Source organism: Nematolebias whitei, chromosome 11 (assembly GCF_014905685.2).
Source record: "Nematolebias whitei isolate Nwh7 chromosome 11, NemWhi1, whole genome shotgun sequence".
NCBI lineage: Eukaryota > Metazoa > Chordata > Actinopteri > Cyprinodontiformes > Rivulidae > Nematolebias > Nematolebias whitei.
The window spans coordinates 29,742,471-29,763,441 of record NC_056508.1 but is presented as its reverse complement, the minus strand read 5'-3'; the positions used below and the strand labels follow the sequence as shown (position 1 = coordinate 29,763,441).

The window sequence follows — 20,971 nt, the reverse complement described above, 5'->3', positions numbered from 1 at the left end:
GTCGCACGCTTGTAAGGCATATAAAATTGATCCAAAGCATGGATCACTGGCTCCTGCGTTCCTACAAATAACACAACAATTATTATTATAGATTTACACCCCAGAGGATATCTAACAAGGTTAAGTGAGGTCATCTGGACGGATTCTTAGCCTTGTTAGATTTCTCCACCTGGATTATTAAGCATGCATCAGGTGAGCTCAGAGTCAGAGGAGACATTTCGAGAATGAAACTTTCAAGCTCACCTGCTCCTGAACTCATTGTTGTAAATGTCTCTTAGCCGTAGTCTGTTTGTGATGGAGGTTCTGTTGGTCTCGTTCAAAAACTCGAAGAAGTCCAGTCCAGTTTGACATCGTGAACGTATGGTCTGTTTCACCATGATTACAAAGCCGCAAAAGCGTCCGCGTTATTCGCCTGAACACGAATTTATAGCTGATGATCTCTCACAGTGTGGAAATAAACTGAGAGGCGATCGTTTAATACCTCTTCACGTCCCGCAAAGGTGGTGCCTCGCTGCTTCCGCTGCCACAGACATTAGGAGATGAAGACGGTCGAGCTCGGAAACTGAAACAGGCGACCGCATCTAAACTCTAGGCGAGGCTGAAGAAACGAAACTTAACTCAGAACAGAACTGATCTCTACCTTAAAAAAATCTATATACGGCATGCCAAATATAATACTTTATTATGCACTTTGCTACTAGAAACATTGTCATTGTCAACATTTGTTGTCAGTATCTGCATCGGTTTTTGTCTATATTGTGATTTACCTCATTTTGTATTTTGCTTTTTGTGTTACCTGTTGTTTTGTCTGTACAGCACTTTGGTTGGCCTTGTTGCTGTTTTAAGTGCTTTATAAATAAAGTGGTATGGTATGGTAACATTTTCAATTATCTAATAGTTCTGTTCTTTGGTCAGATGATCACAATGTACACTGTAAACTTCAAACAGCCCCAGTTTCAACTGTAAAATGTTCATTATCTAGCATCAGCTTCAACGTTTCCTTTTCTCTGAAACCATAAAAAAGCTTGTCATTAGATCATCATGACAATGACTGAGCAGACTTGTTTGTGCTAGTTTAAACAGGAAAATAAAAAAAGAAAGTAGTTTAACCTCCACTGTTTGGCCACTAGGTGGAAACACAGCCTCATTTTTGCTGTGTGTGTGTATAACTGTAAGAACTACAAATAGGTAAATTATTTACTAATTTCCACTTCATTATCTGTATTTTCATTGTCTCTGCAGTACTCAGAGTGAATCCTTAAAATCAGGCACGATCAGATATGATCAAAGAAGATCCTTTTTATTTACAACATTAGTTTTTCCCCATTGCAAATAGTAAGGTGCTGCACTTTACTTAGACCTGTCTAAAGCTTTTGACACTGGATCACAACATCTTATGTCATAAGCTCTCAGAAATGGGTTTTTCAGCTCACACCATTGGTTGGTTCTCTAACTTTCTCTCAGACCGGAGGCAATGTGTTCAATATAACTGTACTTCCTCTAGTTATTAATGGTCAACAATGGTGTACCACAAGGCTCAGTCTTAGGACCCACCCTGTTTTATTCACTGGTTAATTGGTCATCATTAACTTCACGTTGACTCTCTCACTGGTACATTTTCATCTTTAAATCACTTCTTTGTCTTTTGCCTCATACATCTCCTCCTACATGTCACTGTGTGAGTGCAGCTGCAGCGTGCACTCAGGACATTATTACATACAATGTTCCCTCAGTGCAGACTGAACTTGGCAAAAGGGCCTTCTCGTACTCCTCTCCTGTTTCCTGGAATATCTTGCAAAAAGATGCGAAGCTCTCAACTTTAACCTCTCTAACTGGCTTTAAACATCTGTTAAGTTCCAGGCAAAAACCAATGCAGACTTGTTCCTGTTTTTAGTTTTCTACATCGCCTTACAACCTAGCTGTTTTTTTTTTAAATACCATTTTCTTTAATTTGTTCTTCTCAATTTATATGCTTTCTTTTATGAGTGTCTACTGTTGTCATCACTCTTTGTTAAAATCAGGTCTCTCTTGTAAATGAGTCCCCGAGGCTCAATGGGATTACCCTGTCTAAATAAAGGTAGAATGAATGGTATGGTTTTAGGAAGGCTATGTGAGGTTTAGAAGTTTCATATGGTTTGTGCATGCGTGTGTGTTTCGGAGTGTGGGAGGTGTTCGCTAAAGGTTCAGAACAAATCTGTGAACTGGCCAATGAGGATCAGAAGGAGAGGTTTGGCTTTGTTTGACACAAAATCTTCAGAACAACCAGAAATGTTTGTTTATTCTGATCAAGGTTTGTGATCTGCACGGATCGGTGTCTTTCTGTCAGCCTCATATCTATGTGCCTGACCACATGTGAGCTTGAAGTAAAGTCCCCTCCAGACTTTCTGTTCATTCAGACCTCCAATGACTCAGTCACCATCATGCTTTCCTAGCAGCCACGACCTCACATGAGCAAGACACCCAGACAGCAAAACGTGTGTTTTTGTGTTGCTGTCTGCTTTTGATAGCAGCCTGCATACATGTTCATCTAATAACATGTTAATGTGACTATTGTGCGCTTGAGTATCAGTGATCCAGAGAGACAACAGGACCAATAAATGACTTAAACGGCCGCAGCTGCAGCTCCATGGTAACTGGGTGTTTAAATGGAGGGACATTATGGACTGGAGCACAGGGTAATGACCGCTTTGGCTGTCGGAATGCCTTGATCTTATCACCAGTGCAAGAGGGGATGCTCCCACTTTCTGATGGTCTAATAGCCCCAGCTAATAGACAGGCAGCCTGGGCCACTGAGATCACTCAGAAACACAGACCTCCCCTCAGACACACACACACGCTCGCACGCACGCACGCACACACACATACACAATATCCATAAAAGTGTTTTGAATGAGAACTTAGAATTGTGCTCAGTTTTTTGTTGATCTGTTAAAATAAATGCTTGTGTTTTCTGTCTTGTTGTCTTGTTAACAGGCTTTACATTGCAAGTGCATTGTAACTGAACTGTTCAGGTAAAATGAGGTAAAATTATTATTAATGTTTAATAAACATGAACATTTCAGCTTGGCCTTATCCACACCTACACAGCTATGTTAAGTGTTGAGTGAAATCTCTGCAACTGGTTAGATGCTGTCATTTGTGTGTGTGTGTGTGTGGAGGGGGGGGGGGGGGGGTTGAATCTTGCTCTTTATCTCAGTAAATGACTGAGTGGAGGTTGGTTGTAAGGTCGTCTGTCCCTCAGACACCTAATCTTTCTATGTCACAGTTAGCACAGCCACCTTTACAGCACATAGTCCTCACACGCTTGGATATTATTTAAATGCTGTCTCTGGCTCGATTTTAGCTCTGTTAGCCACTGTAGTAGCCACACTGAACATACTGTTTGTGGAAAAGAAAGAGTGGAGTATACAGAGTTGAGTAAAACAAAATAGTGCCTTCTCTTTCAGCTTAAAAGTTTCACACGAGGTCTAGTGCTCAAATATTTCAACAGTTTACACAAAGAACTTGTTTTTTCTTCAATGTCTTGTTTAATCTGCAAAAGTGTATTTTTCTCAATGAAGATTGCATTTTATATGAGCAATTAATCCATCACTGAACAAGTAACTAGTAAGGTAAGCTTCATATGATGATGCAATTGAGAAAGAAAAGCAAAAATTTGCAAAATTTTTGGAACTGTCATGTGCTAAATTGAAGTTCAAATCATCATCTTATATATAAAGTATATATATTTTATATATATATATATATATATATATATATATTGTTGCTTTAACTTTCCGTCTTCTGTTCTTGTTTTTTCAGCTCTTTTGCAGCCAAAGTCTTCCCTCTTCAATCTTCAGATCTGATCAAAGTCGTCAGGGCTTGACGACCGTGTTCCATCTCTACCCGAAATGACTGACCGACCTTCATCTGCTAGCTTGTCTTTTTTAACTCATCTCTTGTCTCCGATTGGTTCGTTTTTGACCAAATCATCCATTTTGAAAACTTGTCAACGATTGTGAAGACTTTTCAACAGTTCAACAGTTTGTCTCCTTTTTTCCCAACTTGTGTTTTTATGCACTTGTTTGTATAAACAGCATACTTCCTTTCTGTTGTAAGCTCGTGACAGGTGCTCGGCCTAACCGTATCTTGGAGTGTTACAACATCCTCCTATCCAGCAGTGACTTCTATTATTTCTTAACTCTCAACCTTTAATATTAAATGTAAAAAAGTAGTTACTAATGGCAATATAAACTCACTTTTAATCCTAAACGTAAAAAATATACTTACAAAAGAGAGGGCACAGTTTGTGCCTTTGCAGAACAAGAAAAGCCAACACATCTTGTAACAGGATGTGTGTGTTAAGCCTAACCACACTGCTGAGATTCCTGTCAATTGCTTCGAACAACACTCTCTCTCAACTTTGAACCTTTACTCTTAACCATAAAAAAGTACTTACTAATAGAGATATAAACTCACAAAAACCCTTCTTCTAAAATCACTTGACTTATTAAAAGTGAAAGCCAGATCTATTTTTTTTTACAATCACTTAAAGAATACTTCTTTGATCATAAAATTGATTATATAGGATCTTTTTGAATACAAAAAAAATCATATTAACATAACATTTGATTGTTTCAACACCTTGACAGACAGAAAGACATAAAATCTTTATTTTAATCAACACACCAACAAAACTTGTTTTATTGAACACCCAGTAACTTTTAAGAATGCTTCCTTTAAAAAAAAAAAAAGAATGCTTTCTTCAAAAAGTCCACCTCCACCATACATGGGCAGACTGACCTCAGCACCTCCTTTCATCCACATAACTTGACAATACACACACATATATATGTATATATATATATATACATATATATGCATTCTACTCATCATCCGTCCATTATCTTTTACCCGCTTCTTCTATTTTGGGTCACGGGGGTCGCCGGTGCCCATGTCAAGCAATCACTGTGCGAGGGGCGGGGTACACCCTGGACCGGTCGCAAGTCCATCACTCTCTCACTCTCACCTAGGGACAATTTAGAGTTACCAATCAATGAATCTCCATCCATCCATCCATTTTCTTTACCCGCTTGTTCCATTTTGGATCACGGGGGTCGCCGGTGCCCATGTCCAGCAATCACTGTGCGAGGGGCGGGGTACACCCTGGACGGGTTGCAAGTCCATCACAGGGCCACATAGAGACAAACGAGACAAACAACCATTCACTCTCTCACTCACACCTAGGGACAATTTAGAGTTACCAATCAGCCTAACATGCATGTTTTTGGTCTGTGGGAGGAAACCAGAGTACCCGGAGAAAACCCACGCATGCACGGAGAGAACATGCAAACTCCACCCAGAAAGGCCCCCGGACCGGGGTTTGAACCAGGGACCTGCTCGCTGAGAGGCAGCAGCTCTACCAGTTGTGCCACCGTGCTGTGCTCAATGAATCTCTATTAATGTGATATTCAGTACAAATGCAGTGCAGCCTATAATTTCTCTTTCAGTCATCCACTGCTATCTAGCTTTGCTGTCACATGCACATACTTAAATGAGAAGGTCAAACGGCATCTCTGATAATAAGAATGTATTTTTCTGCAAACAGCAGTGTGGGAGGTCCTGCCCATGGAACAAACAAAAACAGACATTTAAAGTGTAGCAACTGTCCATCTTCATTATTCACACAGACACATTACTATACATACAAACACTGAAACTTGCATGTCAGATTAAACATGCACGATAAAATAAGCAGAAATAAATGCAGACATTCACGAGGCTGTCAGACAGGCTGCGAAGATGCTGAAAATGACTGATAACACTCATTGTATACATTACAAACAATGGAAAGTATGCTTTTCACTGACATGTTTCTAGTGAAACAAGTTCAAGTCAATGAGCCTCAACAACCATCAATGCATCTGTTTCTATACTTACTTAATCCTGTTCAGGGTTCTGGAGAGTTCATGCCTATCTCAAGCCGTTATGGGACTGGAGGCAGGGTACACTTCGAACAGGTTGCTAGTCCATCACAAGACAATCACAGACAAACATTCCCATTTCTGTTTTATCATCTGGTGAGGATACTTCGTTGTTCTTCTAGGGAGGTGTTTTGGAGTAGTTCCTCAGGGAGGAGGAGGTCTTGGTGGAAACCCATGATTTATTGGAGAAATTATATGTCACAGCAGATTATGACACGTCTCAAAATCTAGGACTTTTTTGATCCATAGTTAAAAACTAAAATCAGTTGAATTTGGCAATATGCTGATTTCTTGTTTTCACACTTTACAATGGTGTTCATAATGATTTAACAGCTATTTCTGGGGCCCTGTGATTGACTTGCGACCTGTCCAGGGTGTACCCCGCCTCTCGCACAGTGACTGCCGGATATGGGAACCAGTGTCCCCCGTGACCCAGAATGGAAAAATCAGGTACAGATAATGGATGGATGGGTTGGGTGGATGGATGGATATATTTTGACTGTTATACTCTCCTGCCTGTGTGATGTGGTCTCCCTCTCATGGAGAACCATGGTGAAGATGTTTGCAGGATCACTTCAGTCATCAAAACATAAAAAAAATGTAAGACCTTTGATGCAAAGTGCTTATTTTAGCAATATGCAAATATCAAACAACTGACAGAACACTTCAATCATCTCAAGTTTATAAAGAAAGCATTAGTTCATTACATCAGCAAACTTTTCCAAATGCAAACACCATCAGCAGAAGCAAGACTTAAATTTATCAAAGATTTTGTAGCTGTGTATTTTAAATCTGAAATTCCTTCACTGTCGTGATGAAGCTTTCCCAAAACACGACAGTATAGTCTCTGTTGAGCTCACTTAACCCCATGATGGAGCAAGTTATGAAGACTGATGTTCTGGAGAGAAGAAATCTGAGTCATTGCCAATGGCAATGAAACAACAACTGAAAGCAGTGATATGGATGAGCCACAATGGTAACACGTCCACTTTTATATATAACCTTTCTAAACTCATTCAGGGTTGACAAAGCACATTACACTGTTTCTGTACTTTCTACAGTATATTTACACTTTCTATATCCAGTGCTTTTTAATTCTCATTCACAGACCAATAAACAGGTTTCTCTTGCAGGGTTAGAGTTAGAGTTAGGGTCCCTAAAATAAAATAGTAAAAAAGAAGTATAATGGGGTAAAGGAGGATTCAATGTTTTGACATGAGATGTTTGAGGGTGCTGGGAATTTAACGCCAATCCTCTAATTAGAAGACAACTTTTCTATAACTAGGTTAAAGCCACACCTATTTCTCATTGGTCATTGAATCGTTGTTTACAATGATGTGGGGTTTCTGGGTTTTGTCCTGTCTTCTCTGTACCCTCGTGTTTCTTGACCTCTAGTGTTCCTCCTCCTTGTGTAGCTCCTGTCTCACCTGTCTACAATCATAATCACTGCAGGTGCTTGTCATTCTGTCTTGTTAGTGTTCATATAAAGTCCTGTGTCCGCACATTGTCCTGTAGGACAGTTTTCAGGAACGCAGGCTTGGGGAAACAGAACATGACGCTACTCTCAACATCTCCCTCACTCAAAGCGGGTCAGGACAATGAGCTGTGAGGTGATGGAAGGTGTTTGTTTTTTTATGTGAACAATCCTTGCAGTTACGGCGTACGTGATTAGTTTTATCCCCTCATATGTTTTCCTTCGTGTGCAGCTGCATACAGTTTTGTCAAACCGTGTGTGTTATTGCAGAGTTGTGTTTATTGATTTGCTGATCGGATGATAGTGCAAGGAGGAAGAAACGTTTCCAGCGTACACGGCTGTCTTTCACTTCATCACTCTCCGTTTTCAGTCTAAACCACGGAGCTGGAACGTTTCCCACAGCAGCTGGATATTCACATGCATTGTTGTAATACTGTCAGTTTCCCCCAAACAATAAAAAAACACAAACTCCTTTTAAAATTACCTTCCTTTACAGTGTGTGGCTCCATCAGATCGCATGTTCCTCAGGCTGTTGTTGTTGTTGTATACGACTGGCTTCTCGGTTTGATAAACAGCTGGTGGTGTGTGCTTTAGTCTCTGATAAACACTTTAGACTGCTGTTTATTCTTGTTTAAACTATCTCGTTTCAAACACTTGATAGATTCGGTGCTCCAAGCCAATATTGAAAATGTGAGCATCATTTTAGATCTGTGAAAGAATGCAGTGAGAAGGAACTCATCTTACCCACCCATATTTAAAACCCACACAAAACACACATCCAGTTCATTTTTACGCACTATGCATCACCTACATCTAAATATCTGACACGGCAATAGCCGAAAGGTGACTTTAGAGGTGTTCTTAAAGGTGCTATAGAGTTGGTCCTGGGATTCTTTAAAATATTTGACCAACAAATGATAAACTCAGCATTTACTCATTTTGCACCTAACACGTTGCTTTTCTGCAGCACTTGTCCTCAGCCTTGGCCTAAAATGTGTCCTCTTCCCTCCTAGGACAATAACAAGCAGAACAGACTGTGTTGTGGAGCAGGAGGCCTCTCTTGCTTCTATTTTTATACGAAAGATGTAAACACCACTCACTTAACCATTTCATTTCAAGAAAACTATGCCTAGAGGACATTTAGAGTCGTTATTAATAGGTGGAGGATGATTTTTTTAAATCACTTTTAGCAGTCTTTACCATAGTCTTCAACTTAAAATGGCAGATCTTTTAAAGTGGGGTTCTGTGAAAAGATGACAAACCATATCCCACCTTTAGATAGCTCTTGAATAATAAAAATAGCTATTGAATGGCTTCAACTTATTATTACCCTTTATTTAATCAGGCAAATCCCACTGAGATCACAGATCTTTTTTTTGCAATGGAGGCCTTGTCCTGAAGGCAGTTTAACATGCATGATTTTGTTCTGTGGGAAGAAACCGGAGAACCTGGAGAAAACCCACGCAAGCACGAGAACATGCAAACTTCACACAGAAAGACCCCATGGATTGAACCCAGGGCCTTCTTGCTGTGAGGCAACAGTGCCAACCACTGCGCTGTCATGCTGCCATACAACTTGGTGAAAGAGTTAACCTTTTATCAGCTTGACAAGCTCAGATTTAGTCCAAGTGGGACAAGACCAAACTGCTGCTGCCCCAAAACAACTCCAATCTGAAAAAAGTCATAGCAGTTCATGCTATGATAATGCTAATTAATAATATTTAGTGTTACAATACAGTTACTAGGAGTGCACTGATTAATTTAATCAGCTGCATGATATTTCTTGCTATTTTATCCACTATCATCCAGAAAACCTTCTTTGAACCCGTGCACCATGCTTCCCATTTAAAAATTGATTTATGCGTTTACGTTATTTATCTGGCGTGCACACCAAATTCGATGCGTCTGCCTGTCGCTACACTTTGAGCACGAGAGGAACAAATCTCTCTCCAGACAACAATCAAAACAGTGTCAGCAGTTGGCCACGGTAATTGAAGGAAAACACGGACAAGAGATGTTATTGCCAAAACAAGATGTGTCGGCACTTTTCTGCATGACTAGGTGTAATTCACCTTCTGCAGTTCATTCAGACATGAAGACACTGATACAGATCAGTCGCTTCTCTTTTCCATTGAGCTTTACTCAGCAGGGATTGTTCTACTACCTTTGGAGAAAGTCCTGGCAAGGATTACTTTTTATGATTGGCACGTTTTCCATGCTATTGTGGCATTTTATGAATTGTCTAACCTGTAGAATTCAAATAAACTTTGAGGAATATATAGAAAACATACTTTTGTCACAATTTTCATGTCTTACTTCTACTTTTTACAGAACATGGGAGACTAGTGCGTAAACAACTCTCTGAACAAGGAGAGGGATGGATGCGTTCCCCTCGGTTGTTTTTGTTACGCCCACTCTTTATTGTAAAACTGAAATGATATTGTTCCCGTGGCAGTTCTGTGTAAATGTTTTGCACGCAGGATTCACCCATATCTTGCCGAGCGCTCGCTCTGTTTACCACTGTTTACTGAGCGACTGAGGCTACTGTGCTGTGTCCCAACTTGATGTTCTGTCTCGTCGCTGCTGGAGCACGAAGCATAGTCAGGAGAAGGACACGAGCACTTCTGCACTTTTAAAAATTAGACGCAGAGAATGATCGTTGGTTTTTATAATTTGATGTCTGGGGTATCTAAAAAAGTCAAGTCAGGTCCTCTGAACGGTTTCAAAAAACAAAAGAATTGTCGAAACGTTTCGTCTTACATCCGAAAATCTTCTTCAGTCTGAGGAGCTGTGTTCTTCTCAGCCTTATAAATAGCACCTTCTCATAGTGGATCAATCAATTTCATGTTGGCATTCAAAAATTAGCTATTCACATGATCAAGTGCGACCATCAGCTTAACAACTTGTTATTGCCCTGATGTTCGCTTGCTATCACAAATACACATAAACACAATTACTGCTTCCCAAAGTTTCTGAATATATTTTCTGGCCTGTGGATCAATCGACTATTTGTGCTTTATTTGTCTTTGCTTGTTGTGAGGAGCAGCCAATCAGATGTGAGGGTTAGTGTTAGTCCCACCCACTGAGTTTGACGAGTGAGTCTGACAGTTAACATAATTTCATGGTGTTACTGCAGCTGCTCCTCACAGCAAACAAAGACAAATCAACCACTGATAATCGATTGATCCACAGGCCAGAAAATGTATTTTGAAACTTTGGGAAGCGGTAATTGTGTTTACGTGTATTTAGATGAAACCGTTTTTCATACCATGAATGTAAAGAAGATGCACTTTTACGAGAAGCAGCAAATTTAAACGAAGAAGCTCTCTGAGGCTCCAGAGTCGAACCTATAGTCCAATGTAGCAGTGTGGATCGCAAACCCCAACCTGTGTTTTATATTAACTTGGGGTAATGCTCGTGAAACACTTATGGCTTGTCTAACGATTTAGGATTTCACATGCTCAGCCTTAGTCCCGCCCACTGAGTTTGATGAGTGAGACTGACAGTTAGCATCATTTCATGGTGACTCGCGAGGGTGGAATGTGACTAAATTAAATAATTGAATAAATCATGAAATAAATAATTATATCACAAAATAAATAATTTAATTGTGCATTTAATTATTTAATTGTTCATTTAATTATTTAATGGTGTATTTAATAATTAAATGATTCATTTAATTATTGTGTTTTTATTTATATCATTTTGTCACATTCCGTCCTCCACATCACAAGAGGCTGAGTGATACTTGCAATAACATAAGAGCGGGACAGATGAACATGGAGGCCTCCGCCCCGTTTAATGATGGACGGTTTCTTTTCACAAAGATGGCCTCCTTTACTCCTCTCTCAAACCATTGTTCCTCTCTATCCAGGATGTGAACATCTTCATCCCTGAAAGAGTGACCACTGGCCTGCAGATGATTGTAGACCACAGAGTCTTGACCTGATTTAATTTATTAACCTTTATTTAACCAGGTAAATCCCATTGAGATCACAGATCTCTTTTGCATGGGAGGCCTGAAGCAGCCTAACATGCATGTTTTGTCTGTGGGAGAAAACCGGAGTACCCAGAGAAAACCCACACATGCATGAGAAAAACATGCAAACTCCACACAGAAAGACCCCAGGTCCAACTGGGATTGAACTGAGGACCTTCTTGCTGGGCGACAACAGTGTGAACCACAGAGCCGTCGTGCTGCCATGATGCCTGATGATGTTGCTCTTCTGTACTGGGTCATCCTTTTGGCCAGCGGCTGTTTAGTTTCCCAACTCATCATCAGGATATGTCTGGGGTAGTTTAATTTCCAACAAAGCACACGCGATACGTTCTAAGAAATGAAAAGTGGAGAAAGCTGAACGCCTAAACACCAACAAAACAGGCTTCCACACTCCACATGGAATGTGTTTGTTTGTGTGATGAGTTTGGGATCCATCGTCTGACTGAACTCGTGTGTATGTTTAGTGGTTTGTGTTTTTAAAGGTGAGGCATCCAGGAGACCGGGAGTGGTATGTTGTCTCCAGCGATAAACACGTCGACTCCACTTGAAGCAACAACAAATACACAGTGTGAATACATTGGACTGGAGGCAGGCGTTCCAACATGTTTTCACTTTCAACTCATCTACCTTATGAGATTTTTCCTCTGTATTTAAAATAACTGTCAAGCAATGCGGAGGAATCAAAGTGGATATACGTAGCTGATTCAAATCATGACACCAAACTGAGTTCTGGTTGGATTGTATGCACTCTGGAATGGTAGAACCATCTATCAATGTCACTCAGGTAGGTATGGTATCACAGTTAGTGTCAGCATCAGTGTGTGTCAGCTGGTATCGCTCACTGGTATCTGTGTCTGTGAGGCCTACACAAGTTGACCCTGACCCTGTATCTTCCCCGTTTCCCACACCTCGCTCTCTCGTGTGTATTGTCCACCCAAACCCCTAAATTCCCTGGCATGTTGGTGGAATTTCGAATATTTTTCCAGGTCACTGTTGTTTGTGCCTTGCGAGGTGTGCCTGTAAATTCCCACACAGAGATAGAGATAAACACGCTAGCACTGTCACATGCATATACAAACCTTGTCACATGGCAGCCCACACTTTCTACGATACAAAACCTGCTGCAGCTAAAAACCTGCGTACACGTAACGTAAGATTTCTTGAAGTATGGAGCTGGCAAAATGTTGGGAAACGTTTTGTATCTAAATTCCACTGCTATGTACTGAGAACTGACACAACGCATGACACGTTGCATCCATTAATCTCTTTTCTCAAAAGTAAGCTTTTGCTTTTAAATTAGAAGATTTATCAAACATAATGTAAGCACAGCTCTTAATTATGATTTTTTTTTGCAAATAAAGCATGGCTAACACTCTGAATAGGAACAGAAGTGTAATAAGACTTCTCTGAAAAGTCCAAATCATTTAATGTGATAGTACAAAAACAGCTTGCATTCTATAGTGAATTGAGAGCAAAATGGTTTTTTTACTGAAGTTCATCCATCCATCCATTATCTTTACCCGATTCTTCCATTTTCAGATCACGGGGGTCATTGGCGCTCATGTCCAGCAATCAATGTGCAAGGGGCGGGTACACCCTAGACAGGTCTCCAGTCCATCACAGGGACACATAGAGACAAACAACCATTTACTCTCTCACTCACACCTAGAGACAATTTAGAGTTACCAATCAGCCTAACATGCATGTTTTTGGTCTGTGGAAGGAAACTGGAATACACAGAGAACCCACGCATACACAGAGAGAACATACAAACTCCACCCAGTAAGGCCACCGGCCAGGATTTGAACCGGGGCAACCTGTTCGCTGAGAGGCTGCAGCTCTGCCAACTGCGCCACTGTGCTGCCATTTTTATTTAAGTGAAATAATGAAAAAAAAAAAAAATGCTTTGTGAAAAAAACATTACGGACACTCAGCCTGTTCAGCTTTTCTTTAGGAAATAATATTTGTCCCCTAATGCTTTTTGTGTGTTTTCTGCTAGCTGACACTTTAAGACATAGTTCAGACTTTTTGAACGGGGTTCTGTGGAGAGGTTATTTAAAGCAGTCAGACGTATTTTTTGTAGTATAAGTCGCACCTTTTTGCATAAATTTGCAAATCCTGCAACTTATACACCAAAGCGACTAATATATGTTTTTTCCCCATACTGTTGTCATTGTTGTCTACTACTGTTGTCATCTTTTTTTGTTAAAAACAGGTCTTTCTTGTAAATGAGTCCTCGAGGATCAATGAGACTAACATGTATAAATAAAGGTTGAATGAAGGAATGAACGATATATTTATAATCCAATTTTTGGCTGAGATCTGACAATTTCATTAATTCTGACATGAAAAATATTAAACACTACCATGTTCAGCTGCTAGAGGGCCCTTGACTAATATGGCAAGCCAAGTGTTTCATTAATAGGTAAAAGTGGCTATTAATGAGACACTTGGATTGCCATACAGGGACACCTTTGTCTCGCTCTGGAACTCCTGGAGCAAACATCAAATTAGCTGCATTTTGCCACGCCGCCCAGGTGAAAGGCTGAGACACACCTTTACTATAATGTCGATCAAACAAATTGTTTTTAGGTGGTTACCTTGTTAAATTTTGAAGAAATGCACAGCGTGTCCTCCCTCTGCGCGCTCCCACTGCCGTGAATCAATTTTTTTAATGCAATTGATTTGACCATTAAAGGCATTTATTAAGGAAAAGTTAAACTGAAACACACCTTTTCTATAATGCTGAGTAAACAAATAATTGTTTTTAAGTGTTAATCTTGTTAAAGTCTTGTGAAAGTCCTCCCGTGCACGTTCCTGCTGTTACCATTTTGGCAGTTAATCATTTTTTAACAGTACACTACCCCACGTTTCCGGATGGTCAGTGGTGATGCATACAAACATGATGCGTCAGCGGTGACGAATAATAGATGCAAATTATATGATGAAGTGTCTTATTTATGTTTTTTTTTTCCACTTTATTAGACATTATTGGACTGATGGGACTTATACGGCTGTGCGATGTGTCCGGCGGAAAGTACGGCACTACCAGGAGTAGGGAGACGCAAGAGTTTTCCCAGTTTAAGGAAACAAAAATAAATAAATAAATACCATTTTCATAAAGAAGTCAGGCTAACAATTGATCATGGGAACTGTTACAGAGCAAACTTCATCCTAAAGCACCCTTAAGTGAAAACAAATAAAAAGGAAACAAATAAATTCATAGCAATTCATGTGAATGATATTATAAAAGCCTTACATCATGTCACTTCAGCATTATCTACATTAAAAATTATGTTTTCTTTTTTTTTTACACTGAAGCTTGATAATGTTCCTTATTAATAAAGTTTTGTGTAAAATACTTGTTGGAAAACTAAATATGCTAAGTGTTTCTAACTAGATTAACTATGATATAAAAGTAACGCAGGGTAAAAAAGAAAGAAAGAAATTATGATGGATTAAGCAAACCCTATTTTAATCATTTTGACCTTGCATTACGTTTGTACAACGTTGACACTGACCAGGTTCTCTTAACACATTCATTTTCCTTCATGTGTTTTACACAAAAGCAAACCAGAGAGAATATAGTGTAATGGTAAAATTAGCTCACGCTGCTCATCTTGTTAGCTTGACTCTTTCTTTTACAGCTTCAGTTTGACTCCAAACAGAGCTCACTGTTATTGCTCTCTGTGTAATTCACAGAAGCCCACTTAAAAAAAAGAAAAGAAATCTGAAATATCCCAATAATGCTAGACTTCTGGCTGAGCACTGACTGAGTTATGCCACAGATAAACTACATTTGACAAATTGATGGGTCAGATCACTTTGTACTCACGGAAAATAAATTTAGGTCAATGTGGTGGCACGCGTTAGTAAATGGAGAAATTTGACGGCAGTGAAAATGTTTAGCCCTCACAGAGCAGATGAAATATTGTTGCACCTTCAGAGTGAAAAACTCAACCCCATCTCTCCCCATTTTTGCAGCAATACAGTATGCAAGATTAAAGGAGTGATTTTGTGATCAGTGGAACGTTGGACCAGCAATGTGCAAAAGCAAAGTTGCTGTTGTAGCTGTTGTTCTTGACACTCACTATATACTGTGACGGTTGCTAGATTGTGCAGCTGTAAACCATTTCAGGAAACGACTGAGCAAAGAGGCCAAAGCTGGAGGGGACTGGGGAGGCTGGAAGTAGTGAGGGGCAAACATTTCTTCTTGAAAGTCTCAGCAGATAAATGTTGTCTTATAGCTCTATTCGCATAAGATTAGTTTTACTTAATCACCTTTTTTTTTTTTTAACTCAGATTCATATTTTTATTCTCCTTCTCTGTCTCTTCACTGAACAGATTTTTGTAGGTTATGGAAATTTTAGTTTGAATTTCCTAAGAGATTTACTAGGGATGCACGATATTGGATTTTTGGCCAATATCCAATATGACGATACATTAAAATTTATTTGGCCAATAACCAATATCAATATTTTTTCCCCTAGACTATAGCTTTCTCTGCTGTGGAATTAAAATGCTCCATTATTCTGTATGGTCTTTGTCAGTTTGGCCTGCTACCAAATACAGATGCCAATAAGGGGGCTGAAAATGATTTAACATTTCAACTTGGATTATATTTAACATCAAATTTATTCATGACATTTATTCTCTCTAACACAGTGACAACACCTGAACAGTGCAAATTAGTAAATTTTTACAAATCTAAACTCAACGGCGCATGCGACGTCATAACATTGTGCTGACACTGCAGGCATCCATGTCACTGGGTTGTCATACAAAGCAGTGCCTATAAATATATATATATATATATATATGTATGTATGTATGTATGTATGTATGACAGTGCCTTTTATATAGGTGAGTTATTTCGAAGGAATGGCCAATGTCTGATATTTAACTTTATCGCTAATATTGGCTGATATCGATACATGCCAATAATATTGTGCATCCCTAAGATGTACACCTTTTGCTGCTCCTTACCTCAAACATCTTTCCAACAAAGCTGCATCACCTGATGCCCAACGGCAGACATCGAAAAGGATTTTATGGTTGCTTATTGTGTGAACATCATCTGTGGTTGGTCTAAAATAGGTCTCTCTTGAGAAGGAGTCCTCGTGACTCAATGAGGCTAACCTGTATACATAAAGGTTGAATGAGAGAGGCTGATGTTCTACGGAGGCCAGGCTTAAATCCACCAAAGCTGTTGGTTTTCTAAATAGTCTCACCAAGCTGTCTGAGTTTAGAAAGCGTCAACAGGCACCGGATCAGCATTCATAGTGCTGAAGGCTTTCTGTTGAAACACCTAAATGTTATGACCCCTAACTCACCAGTCTCCTTCCTATAGCCTTAACCAAAAATGCATTGAAAAATATAGCGAAGGGAAAAAAAAAGACTTGAGGTTCTGCTGGCCCTGAGGGGTGTTTGTGTTCACTTTCTGGTCATGAGCAGTGAGTGACAGAGCAGAAACACTGCTAACATACCAATGGTTTTACCAGACAAGTGATAGGTGAGTTTGGGGGGCACTGTCTTGGCCTGCAGGTGTGTACATGTGACTGTGTGTACAAAACAGATCGCATGGCTGACACTCGGACCACCCCAAGGTGGCTGTCCAGCATGAATCCCACCAACTAATGTCTGTACTGGAGGCAGGAAGGAGGAGAGTGGTGCAGGGCTGTGGTAAGAACGATGTGCCAGATGGGGCAGGTAATGATGATGAATTGTGGGGAACGTAGTTCAGTTAAGATCTACAGATAAACTGGCCTGCTAGGTTTTTAAGTAACCCTATACACTTCTTTATCTCCTACGTTCACCAAAATGTTTCCTCTCATTGTCTCATATTTGTAGAATATTTTTCGTTGATATCATTAAAGATTGGATTTTTTTTTTAAAAGTACTTTCTCTTCCAGTGCATTTATTGGATCATGTGTGTCTATTTATGCTTACATACATGGATGTGTATGTAATCTTGAAGTCCCCTCTGTTCTCAGAGCTGTTGTCATTTGGCAAACAGAGTTTAGACTGACATGAACTGCAGCCCTGACATACGTTTAATAAATCTTTGCGGCTGTCAGTTTTGAGCCACCAGGAAAGTCAAGTGAGGGAAAACATAGGACAAGCATAAAAATAGGAGGCTAGCACAGTTGAGAATTATTGTGATCATTTGGAACAAATGTCGGAGATCACATGTTCCGTCTGTGTGGCTAGTAGTCTAAACATATGACATCAGCACACGTCTTTGTACCCATCTGACAACCTTGAAGTGATAAAAATTTATAACAGAGCTGCTTGTACTTTGTGTTTTTACCTCAGAACTGTTCAGTGAGAAGGGATTCTCTTATTTTGACTGCTTTGCTTGTTGAAGTGCAAGAGAACGGACAGTTTTAACAACTTGTGACTCTCTGCGATAGAAAGCAGCAAAAATGATTAACAAATGTCTACAACGTGATGGTCTACAGTTTTCATTGTCTACTCTTGGTCTCTGTTTCCTTTCCTTTTTGTGATCTGATTTATAAAAAAAGAAAAAAGAAAAATCAATTCTTCATGAAAAACTGTTTTTAATCTTTAAAACTCTTGAGTTGCTTGATGCCCTGCCTTTACCTTCCTTGATTATGAGCTCCCCTTCTTTCTCCTTGTTAACTTCCCACTGATAAAGATTAATAGGTATAAAAAAGATCAGTTCTAGGATGTTGAAGATGCTTTTAAAAGTAAATAAGGCTGATCGAATGAACATGAATCACAAATCCATTTAACAACCATTCATTGTGAAGCACCACAGCAGCTTGTATGAAACTGAAGCTATAAATGTGATCTTTTTCCTTTAGTTGGTTCTGAGCTTTTTGCTCCTTGTTTCATTATCAGAACACAGTCAGTAATGTAGCCCTCACTGTGAAAACTTTGCAGTAAATTGGATCAAACTTTTGAGAGTAAAGCCATTTTCCAAAAACGTACCTATTTTAATTTTGCACTTGTGTGCGACGGCCTCTAGAGCTCACATCATCACGAGTCTTTGGACTCCAATGTAGCCGAGACTGAACTGGAGTCTGGGGGAGCTGAGGGGGCTGAGACTGAGAAGATTGCTGGAAAGTATTCCCTTTGATAAGCCGGCCAAGAAGCCTTTGATTAAATGTGGTCCCAGCAGGAGCCCACACTAGATCCTCTGTGGCACAACCACGTCCCATCACCAGCTATCAACAGCCCAGGGTAATTACAGCCATCTAGTCATTAGCCTGGGACCCACCTGGAATTCCACATAGCGAGGGGTGGGAGAGGGCCAGCAGGGGTTGGGTTTTTAGACTGGGCCTTTAATAAAACACTTCCCTCTCCTTGACTGATATAACAGCCCCCCCACCCTGATCCACACAGAATCAGCCTTTGTTACCAACATATATTGTATTATTAGTGCTTCTGTCCAGTGGCTTTCCGCTCCAGTTGGTGAGGAAAAATGCTAATAAATGTTAAATTTGTGTAAAACCTAAACTATTCACTCTTCTATTCAGTCAAGACAGATTCCGACGGATTTTTTTTCCTTTAAAAAAACTAAAAAATGTGCTTGAACAAAAAACAAACATGCCACTGTCATACTAGTACGCCATATATTTCATAAGAACATCTGTTTGGATAAGGCAATATACAGAATGTTACACAAGCAAGCTCCAGAGCAGAGAGGTGAAATCTGTCTTTGTTGTGGTCATCGAGTGACCGCCAAGGCCTTAGTTTTCTTCTCAGCAGCAGTTTTTCATCTCACACACTGAAAACTAAAGTACACTGTGTGATCACAGTTATGGGAGGGCTCGTCTCGCTCTCAGTGTCGGCTGATGTAGTGCAGTCTCATCAACAGATGAGGAATGAAGCAACACTTTACAATTTAAATAAAGCTCTTTAAACATGCTTTCTTCTTCTTTAAAGTTTCATTAAGCGTTCTGGTGACACATCCATTCATTTCTTTGATTTCTTCAGGTGTCCATCTCCTTGTCGTCGTCCTGAATTCCCGTTTGGCTACACAGATTGCCAAGTGCGTGATTAGATGTCCGTTTTTTAAATTGCACTTTCTAAAATGCTTTCCTTTGTCCGACCAAGTGTGGTGGGGGTTTTTTTTTGGGGGGGCGGGGGTACAAAAAAATAACAGAAGCAAAAATATGTGAGTATATGATGTGATGTTGCTGTAATAATACTGGATATGTTTTAAGGCTCATGTAATGTAAAGATTTGTCTTTAAAGCATCATAAAAGCAGCAAACCGTTAAAATCACAGAACCACACAGGAAAAATAAAACCTATTCTGTCGGGATTGAATCTGCGATGAAAGCCTTAGTGGTGTCGCTGGTTTTACTGTTCATCTGACCCCAGCAGTTTGAGCACAAAGCCGTTCACCAACCGCAGCTACTGTGCATTAGTTCATACTGACAGGTACTGGATCCTAGTGCTTTCACAGACAAGTAAAAAAAAAAAAAAAAAAAACGCCATGCAAAGATGAGACAAGATGAGGGAAGAGAAAAGTGGCAACGACACAGAGCATTTTTGGCCAGACTTCCCAGAATGCCAAGTTCCACAGGATGTCCTGCAAATGGGGATATGGAGGTTGCTTTACAGGGAGCAAGAAGGGCTGTGCCTGTCCTCAGGTCTGATCCAGCCACTCTGCTCGTTTAGGAGCTTTGCATGTGTGTATGTCCACAGCCTCCTCGCAGTCCTTACACTCCACGGCACAGCACCATTTGAACTTGCACTCGCACTTGGTGATTTGCTTGACTCGAGTGGTGTCATAGCCACGCCCGCAGCACATGACCTCGCAGCCGTCGGTGCCACGGGATGTCTTATTGCAGATCCGTCCAGCGGTGCCCAGGGACCCTGCAGAGATGTTAAAATTGTTAGTTTCTAACGCTTGAAAATAAAAACGAGAATTAAACTTTTGTTCTTTAAGCTGCTTAAAACTGCACAAATCCAGAAACCTGTTTGTTTTTATACGTGTATATATTTTTCTACAGGCATAATTAGGACCAGAATGTTCATTTGGGCATTTACAGTTTATACAACTATGTAAACTTTTACTTGACAAAGGTTGCAGAAAAACGTGTTAGAAAAAAATTTATTGTGCATCTGAAATCACAGTGAGCCAAAGTTCTACCAGTGTTTGTAACTTATTGCATTCTCTCACTTTTTTCTTGAAATAATTAATAGCTCCTGGCTTGCTCAAATGAACTGCAAATCTTTCAACACCTGTTTAATCTTTGGCTGCAAAGTAAATCCAAAAATTTTGGCCTGAGTGCTCATTCTAGTTGCACAAAACTCGCTGGCTTATTTTGTGAAGATGAACATGTTTATGATGCATTTACACTCTACCAGCATCCATTATTCTGAAACGGCATCACTTGGTCATGTGCAAGTTCACACTCAACAAGAACAAGTTCAAGGTTCAATTTTCACACAGAATAAAACTGATTTCCTTTATGTTCATAATCTTAATATTTGAAAATTATAAACTAAATTTATTTACAGTCCCAACTCTCAAAATTGGTTTTAATTCCTTAATGGA

The 20,971-nt window shown here is 39.8% G+C and overlaps 1 protein-coding gene across 1 annotated transcript in view; it reads right to left on the bottom strand.

Moving 5' to 3' along the window:
* Positions 1–20,022: 20,022 nt before the first annotated feature.
* LOC119416942 (protein Wnt-2b-A) overlaps positions 20,023–20,971 on the bottom strand; it is a 17,148-nt gene continuing 16,199 nt past the window's right edge. The window contains exon 5 of the mRNA XM_037684141.1: positions 20,023–20,286. Coding sequence (XP_037540069.1) covers positions 20,057–20,286 — 230 coding nt within the window. The 3' untranslated portion in view covers positions 20,023–20,056. The remainder of the gene's footprint in view (positions 20,287–20,971) is intronic.